This window comes from Egretta garzetta, unplaced genomic scaffold, assembly GCF_000687185.1.
Source record: "Egretta garzetta isolate BGI_Z169 unplaced genomic scaffold, ASM68718v1 scaffold485, whole genome shotgun sequence".
NCBI classification, from domain to species: domain Eukaryota; kingdom Metazoa; phylum Chordata; class Aves; order Pelecaniformes; family Ardeidae; genus Egretta; species Egretta garzetta.
Genome location: NW_009259695.1, coordinates 191,998 through 200,740, shown reverse-complemented (window position 1 = coordinate 200,740; position 8,743 = coordinate 191,998). Strand labels below are relative to the sequence as shown.

The 8,743-nt window shown below is 45.5% G+C and overlaps 1 protein-coding gene across 1 annotated transcript in view; it reads left to right on the top strand.

Moving 5' to 3' along the window:
* DACT1 (dishevelled binding antagonist of beta catenin 1) overlaps positions 1 to 7,929 on the top strand; it is a 15,881-nt gene extending 7,952 nt beyond the window's left edge. The window contains exons 2-4 of the mRNA XM_009638900.2: positions 1,788 to 1,920; positions 3,549 to 3,704; positions 6,071 to 7,929. Of these exons, the coding sequence (XP_009637195.1) occupies positions 1,788 to 1,920; positions 3,549 to 3,704; positions 6,071 to 7,929 (2,148 nt within the window). The remainder of the gene's footprint in view (positions 1 to 1,787; positions 1,921 to 3,548; positions 3,705 to 6,070) is intronic.
* The last annotated feature ends 814 nt before the right edge of the window (positions 7,930 to 8,743 follow it).

The window sequence follows — 8,743 nt, the reverse complement described above, 5'->3', positions numbered from 1 at the left end:
GTCGGGCTCCGGAGCCAGGCCGGCCGCCCCACTTCCATTCAAGGCAAGAGAAGGCGCTGCCGTTGCCTTGAATGGAAGTTGGGAGCGAGAGGAGGTAACGGGGGCTCCGGCACGGGCAGGATCAGGCCCCTTAAAATAAGGGATGCTTTTGTTGGAGGAACCGCTTTGTAGCTGGTGTGGGAAGAGATGGAGGGCGGCATGAAGCGGCAGATCATTTTTCAATGAAAATAGCGTACAGCTGTGCCTGGCGGTCTTTGTGCACGGCTCAGCATTTGCTTTCACCCAGGGAGAAGTTGGATTGCGTGATTTATCTGCCCGATTTCTTCTTTTCCTCAACCCCTCCTTTCCCTCCGCCCCCCCTCTTTTTTTTTCTCGTTAGCCTTCTGCTGCAGTTAATTTAGGATTATTTTGTTCTTTAAAAGATAAAAAGAAATTATTTTGTTGCTGAGAAGGGGCTGGCTGCCGTAGAGCCGCAGTGAAGGACGAGGGAATCATTACTCAAAAGAAAAAAACCCAACAAAAAAACCCGGGGATTTGTGGTAGCACTTTAATTTGTGCACTTGACATTGCAGATTGGAACCAGATGCCGTGCTCGCTGGGGGAGGGGGGGGACACTGGTGGCAATAGGTGGCGCAGGGAGTTATGGCTTGAACCCAACACCTTGGCCAGCCTGGCTTCCAGCCAGCACCCGGCTCACATCAGAAATGTGGGAGAAGACTTGGGATCGCCCCTCTGGTTCTCCAAGGATGGTGTTACGTGCCAGCACATCTTCAAAGAGCCTTGCTAATACCATTAGCGTTTGCTTTCCCTTTCCCCAGGACTGGGCCACCCCAGGGGAAAGGTTGTCCTGGATCTAAAGGGTTTAGAACTAGTCCAGTTATGAGCGTCCGAACTCTTTGCAATGAGCGTATTGGAGCACTGCTGGGCGCCGATCAAATGATGCACTTGAAAACAAGAGATAAACCTTCCTCCTGCCTCCCCTGCTTTCCTCAAAGCCAGAACAATTAAAGGGTGCGAAGCTGAACAGACGATGGATAAGCAACATTATAATACACAGAGGGAAACCGATTGCCTTGACCGTGGGTTAATGAGTGCCTTAGAAAATCATTGCTTATTGCTTATTTTATGCCATCAAATTACCTTCATAAATAGCCTTAAAATTCGTCTCGCAGCAATTTTACACAATTATAATGGGAGAAGAGGAAGAATTATTCTTCCTTCCTGCTGCACTGCAAAACTAATAAAAGGGCCTGGGAATTTTGCTGTCTGTATGGTAGACTATAAGCTCACAATGTGCAGCAGAACAAGGCAGTTCCCACACCACAGGCACTTGTTGGCAGAGCTGTTCCGTCCCATTGTGTGAACAGATGTGATCTCTGACTAACATCGCTGTGGTGGTGAACATCCCCTATTACACTGGCAAAGCCATCCTTTCACCGAAGTGGCCCGTTTCATGTGCGCAGGTCTGGTTTGGCCCTATCATACAATACAGCTTTGTCGTCGCAGCTGGGGTCCTGCAAAGGTCTTCTTAAGTTGTGGAGCGTGCTCCTCATGTAGAACTGGCTGGAAGAGGCTGGAATGAAGTGTCGGCATAATTCTTCAGTTAAGTATTTATCCAGAGCGTCTATCTAGGATTTCAGGGCTTTGTTCTGGTTTGGGTTTTTCTGTAAAAGAATGTCGACAAGGTATTTCCATGATGCTTGGATGGAGAAGGCTGACTGTCTTTGGATCCCCTTCATGCCTGCCCCGCTGAAGGAGTTGATGTCATTTGCCTTCTTATTTTCCAGAATTGCTTGAGGAGGAGGGACGCTGGCCTACTAAATCAGTTACAAGAGCTAGATAAGCAAATAAGTGATCTCCGCCTGGACGTGGAAAAAACGACAGATGAACACCTTGAGACAGACAGTCGTCCAAGTTCAGGTAAGGCCAATATTCAGCAAAATGGAGCCTCCCTGGGTACCGGGAATTAAACTGGCTGTAGTCTTCAGTACTACAACAGTAAATGTCTATAGCGTGTTCACACTCTGATAATTAATGCCTACTAGCAAAGTTCACCTACCACTGGAAAGGTTGCTGTTGGTAGACAATGTATTCAGAAGAGTGTTTCAAGCTTAATTAGATTTTTAGTGTTTGCGGCATTTGTTATTTCAAGGCCACCCACAAATCAGTTCAAAAAGTTCTGATTCTCCTGCGTATTAGGAAGGAGGCTGCAGGAAAAATGGTGAAAGGAAGCACCATCAGCAGGAGGAAGATGTCAAAATTGATCTTACAGCCAGAAGGGAACACTGAATCAAACAATTTGATCCCCCATATATTGAATTTCATCCCATTCTAATGGTGTTGAAGACAGTAAGTGGTGTTTAACTATGGGGAACCTTTCCTAGAGGCATCTAGACTTGTTCTGAAGACACTAAGAAGTGCAGAATCCACCAACTTGCAATTGTTAAAACCATTGCTAATTTCTAATCTGAATTTTATTTGTTCCAGCACTGATCTTTTTATATGCTTTTCTCCCATAGAGTAAGGTCTTTTCTAGTAGCCAGCTTTTTCTCCTCTTGGAGGTGCTATACAGTACAGTTCCTGACTTCTTTTGATGAGCTAAACAGGTCAAGTTCATGAAGTCATTTGTTTTAAGGCATTTTTCCCAGCTCTTAAATAGCTTTATGGCCCCTTTCCAATTTTTTTAGCTTTGTTTTAAGTGTGCTGGATTTGAGGACTAGGCACACCGTTCCAATGTCTTTCTTACCAGTGCTGTACAGACTGCTGAAGTAATTTCACTACTGCTATTCATTAGTCTCTTTGTACATCCACCAGTCTCATTAGCTTTTTTTTTGCCATATCATTAAGCTTGATTGAGCTGCTTTTCCACGCTGACTAAGTCCTTTTCAGGATTATTGTTTTCCAGGATGCATCCCCATTCTGTAGACAGGCCCTGGATTCCTTATTCCTAAATGTACAATTTAAATTTTGATTACAGTCTGTCATATTTTTCTTGAGTAGCCCCAATTTACCAGGAAATTAAATTTTCTGTGTCTGCACATTAATTACCATTTTCCTTCTTTCATGTCATCCACAAATATTACATTTATCTCCAGAACTTTGAGGAAAATAATGGATAGCATTGGACCCAACACTTGGTAAAAAATTTGTAGTCGAGTAATAGCTGGAGAGTCTGTCTCAGATGTATAATAAGCTATTAAATGAGCGGGCTGTCAAACACAACCTGGATCCTTCTTGCTAAAGTCTGAAAACCCCTGTAAAGGGTAAAACCCCAACCCCTGTAAAGGCTAAAAAAAAGTTCAAAATTTCATATGCTAAGTAAAGTTCTGCTTTTTTACTTTTAAGTGCTTTGCTTTTAAACGGAGTCCTTCACAGCAATAAGGATATTACTAAATTGTGCACTGTTTTTTGGGTGACTGAATGAAATCCCATAACTAATTGCAATAGAGTAAGCCAACATAAACATGAGTTTGACTGCCTTTCTAGGGATACAAATGGTAACTTTGTGTAGACATAACTAATATAAATCCAAACTCTTATTTTTATAGGGTTTTATGAGCTGAGTGATGGAGCTTCTGGATCGCTCTCCAATTCGTCAAACTCTGTCTTCAGTGAGTGTTTATCCAGTTGCCATTCTAGCACTTGCTTTTGCAGCCCTTTGGAGGCAACACTGAATATCTCAGATGGACGCCCTAAATCTGCAGGTATAGTAAAAGCAGGTCGAATACATCATACTCCAGGAGGTGGCTTTGGCTTTGGAAATACTGCCTCAGGAGTATCTGGGTTGGATTAACCCTTCTTCTTTTCATTTGATGTATTGTGCTCTGCAAAGATTCCAGTGCCTATCACATACATGGGTCATGAGGCAGGACCGCTTCCCCTCCATTAGTCCAGCCTTACATGTGAATATGTTGCTCTAAACACAGGAGAAGAACATGTGGAAATATGACAGCTGCTCTACCCAGTAGAGGGCAGTGGTACCTATGCACATAAACATGTTAGTCGGCTAATTTCTCATCGTTTCCTTTAGAAAAGCATTTTTACTAAATAGCAATAGTGAAAGATAACCTCAACAGCCATGTCCTCATTAAAGTGGCAGAGCAAGGAGGTAGCTACAGGTTTTAGGAGGTCAGGGTACATGTCAGTCTGTTTGTAGCTGTCATTTTGTCAGTTCTGATGGTCCTCAACCGCCAGGTGACCATGCTGAGGTGTGTCCTGCATTTATATAGTGCGGACAAATAGGCATGATGAGCAGGGGAAAAGTATTTTGTCTCTTTGGCAGAGCTGTTGACTTTCCTTGCACACTAGACTGAAGATGCAAGCCTTAATGTGTGGGACGGTTAAACAGGAGGGTGAAGGACACTTCATCAGGACTTTTGTGATCAAACATTATTGGTTGCAGCCATAGTCACTCAAAAGCCTTAGTTCGTTCTGCATTGTGGAGGATGCTCCTAACCATAGTATTTCCAATTTCCATTCTGCTCTTTATGGTTAACTTACAGTAATATTTTTTTTTTTTTCTTTTTTTGTGAATCGAAGACAAAATAATTCAAGTTCTAACTCTAAATTGGGAAAATACAGCCTGGGATACATTCATTCTGAGGTGCTGAGAAGTATTCTAAGTTATCCTTTGAGCAGCTTGAGGTATTTTAATGCTCTCTGATGTAAGGTATATGTAATCTTCGTCAGCCATACATGAAAAGAAAAACATACTCAAGGATTTCCAGCAGATCTCATTGCTGGTTTTTTTTCTGTATACATCATGATGACCTAAGCCTGTGTTTATTCACACCTCTCACCTTTAGAGATGAGATTTCACAAACTGGCCAGTTTCAAAGAAGTGGTTTTCTTAGCATTTCCTGACTCCAACATAGAATTTAGGAAATGTGGGAAAACTGTGAGGTGATCTGGAGGAAGTTCGTGCTCCTAACTTCCCTGTTCTTCCTCTCCTGCTCATGCAGGAACATCATCTTTATCAGCTAATTTCGTCAACGACTGTGAGACCTCTTTGGAAATAAGCCTTAGATAAGTGATGAGCACTGAGCATTCAAATTTGAGTACCCTGGCTGAAGTTTCTAGCCCAAGGGTAGGAAACAGGACTGACAGTGATCTAGAAGGATCATTTAGATTGTACCCCTACTCAAGAAGAGACGGGCGACATAAGCTTAAGAAAATAACAATCTTAGATGCTTGGATTGAAGCCCTGCTCCTAAGGTCGCTTACCCCCAAGTAAGTGCCTTAGCCATTAAATCTGACTCATGCATCCTGAAATGCACTGGATTTCTCTTACAGAACTCTCTTTGCAGAGCCAAGGCTAGGATGTCAGCTGGATTGACCTGCACTCCTTGTACTTGTGTGGAAAAATGAGCCTGTTTCTCATTTTTTAACCCTTTATTGCTCAAAAGGAGCATCTGTTACTATTATTAGCATTATTGTAATTATAAAATAATACTGTGATGATAAAAATACTAGTAACGATAATAATAACAAGAAAATTAAATCTGGATTTTTTTTTTTTTACCCAAGATACGCTTGAAAAAATCTGGAAGTGAAATTTGTCAATAAGCTAAAGGAATTCGTTGGACCCTTGTCTATATTTTTTATGTTTCCCTTTGGATTTAGCAAAGTAAAATACAAAATTCAGATGTGCTGGGTGGGGCCCACAGTGAGTTTTAGAGGTGTCTGTGTAGCGTATAAACGGAAGAGACCCTTACAGACTTCTGGGCGGCTTGGAAGTAAAACAGGAAGCTCTTAGCAACCTAGGCACAGGTTTGAAACCAAAGTAAATGTTCTTATTAGGGCTGTGATTTTTATTTTTTTAGCCATGTAGTCATATTGAGGCAAATCCTACATAGATGCAATTACAAAGAGACCCACAGAAGAATAGTGCTGCCTCTAGATCGCTTAAGCAGCATCCCTGGTTGCATGGTCTCCACTGTTTGAACAGTGCTGCTGTTGTATAAACATTGCATCGTATGTGTAGATGGGACCGGAGTCCTTGATGGCACGTGAAAAACGTAGCAGAACTGTCCCTGGCAGGCTCTCTAAACTCTTCTAAAATGCCTTTCAGATCTCATAGGCTGGATGGACTATAATAAGGAAGGCCAGCATGAGGACCAGACCGCAGGCTCTGTCTGTCGCTCTTTGTCCACACCGCACTCAAATTCCCTCGATGTCGTTGCAGATGTACATCCAAAGTACCAGTGCGATCTGGTGTCTAAAAACGGGAACGATGTCTACCGGTACCCCAGCCCACTCCACGCAGTAGCTGTGCAGAGTCCCATGTTTCTTCTCCCCGTGACTGAAAACCCCCAGCGAGAAGAGGAGAGGCTTGGTTGTGATATTAGTGACGTTTGCGCCGGATCTGAAACGGACTCAGGAAAATCCGCCAACACCTTTCTGCCGCAAGGCTCCTGGATGGCACCGTGCCCTTCCACCAGCAAGAGGATAGACGGTTACATCTTAAGCCTGGTTCAGAAAAAGACTCACGCGGTAAGGACTAACAAACCGAGGACGAGCCTCAACGCCGATCCCACCAAAGGGATCTTGAGGCATGGAAGCATGTGCGTCAGGCAGCCTGCAGGGGTGGTGGCTCACGGTAACGTTGTGAACCTGAAGAGCTCCAAGCAAGTGTGCTTGCCTTCTGGTGGGACCACCGCTCTGGACCACTCAGCACCCTCCCCGTTAAAGCAGAGGCCGAGGGAGCCGGCTGGTGAGCAGCTGGAGAGTAGGAAGGCACCTTTGCCGGTGGCTTTCCCGCCCAGCACAGCGAATGAACTTCAGAGCAAGCACCTACTGCGGGGTGTCAAACCAGCACCCCCGGAGCTCAACCGCAACGCAGTGGCCATGGCAGGGGACGTCCCCAAGGAGAATAGCCAGCTCTTTGCTGCGTCTCCCAAAGAGAGCCCGGGGAAGACCGTGGTGCTGCAGCCAGAGAACAGGGTCAGCCAGCCTCCCAAAAAAGTCCTGCTAAAGAGCAGCTTGCAGGTGGCTCGCTCCTCATCACCTGCCATAGAGGAGAGGCCTGTGGTGGATTTCAAAAGTGAGGGCTCTTCCTCCCAGAGCCTGGATGATGGGTTGCTGGTCAACGCTCAGTACATACCGGCCCAGCAGCAAAGTGTGAAGCTTCATAAAGGCACCCGAAACGTCAAGATTTTGAAAAGCTCTGCGCTGAAACACAGGCCCCACCTTGCCAACGGGCTGGAAAACGGCTCGCAAACCTTGCGGGAGAAAACCAAACCGGTGGGCAAGAAGTGCCGCTTTCCTGATGAGTTGGATACAAATAAGAAACTGAAAAAGCCCTCCTCACGGGGGAAGAGAGGTGGTGGCTTGCAGCCGGAGTCGGGCCTCCAGAGTCGTCAGGCTGGCCTGCACAAGTCCACCATCCGATCCCACGGGCATGGCCGAGAGGTTGTGGTGGCCAAGCCTAAACACAAGCGGGCTGACTACCGCCGTTGGAAGTCGTCAGCGGAGATTTCCTACGAGGAGGCTCTACGGAGGGCGAGGAGGAACCGGCGGGAAGCTGTGGGGGTCTACTCGCAAGTCCCCCTGCCCTACGTCAGCCCGTACGCCTACGTGGCCAGCGACTCGGAGTACTCAGCGGAGTGCGAGTCCTTGTTCCACTCCACCGTGGTGGACACGAGCGAGGATGAGCAGAGCAACTACACGACAAACTGCTTTGGAGACAGTGAGTCGAGCCTGAGCGAGGTGGAGTTTGTAGGGGAGAGCACGACCACCAGTGACTCTGATGAGAGCGGGGGCCTTATTTGGTCTCAGTTTGTCCAGACGCTCCCCATCCAAACGGTCACGGCGCCGGAGCTGCATGAAAATGCGGCGAAGGCCTTTGTCAAAATCAAAGCCTCCCATAACCTCAAGAAGAAAATCCTCCGCTTTCGGTCGGGCTCCCTGAAGCTCATGACAACCGTCTAGTGAGGTGACTTGGTGGAATGTATCTGCTTCTGCTTTTGGAAGCAAGGTGCTTTTGTGTACATATTTCCACAGATTTTTTTTTTTTTATACAAATATTTAAAACTTAAGGTAAATTATGTCACTTGTCTTCAGAACTTGGGTGGATACTAGTGCCTTTTACGTGGAAATAAAAGACCATTATACTCGTTTTAAAAAAACCCATAACACTGCCATTTCAGTGGTGAACAGCCTCCAGTGCATGGTGTCAGAAGGCTTTGAAAAAAAGCTAATGTTTCTGGGAATAGATCTTCCTTGCCTAGTTTTTCCAGTTCTGGGTCTTATACAAGATATCGACAGCTTAAGGTCATAAGTTTTAAGAGGATAAGGGGGAGGGAGTGTGGGTGGTCTTCATGATTTTGCTTGTTCCTTTCTGCTGCTCCTGTTGTCACATCTCGAACTTCTTCCTCCTGATAGCCTGGCCTGTTTTGGTTTTTTCTTTTCTTGTTGATTCTATTCTTGAAGCTCATCCCTGTCCTCCCCCAGCCTTCACCGTCCCCCCTGGAAAGGGCTCCTGTTCAATCTGTCTCCAAGGTTAAGTCGCCTTCTCTGGAGTGCACTCTGCTCCGACCTCCTGGGAGTCCCGCTGCGGATGGCAGTGGTGGTCAGAGTGAACTGTTGGAGCAGCTGACCAAGGCTTAGTAACTTCAGTATATTGTGTAAAACTGCTTTTGAAAAAGAAAAAAAAAAAAACATATGCATGTCATGTGCATGAGTATCAGTAGTTTTAATATTCCTGTTGATGTCCAATTTACTGTACATCATCAATGGCTGTTTT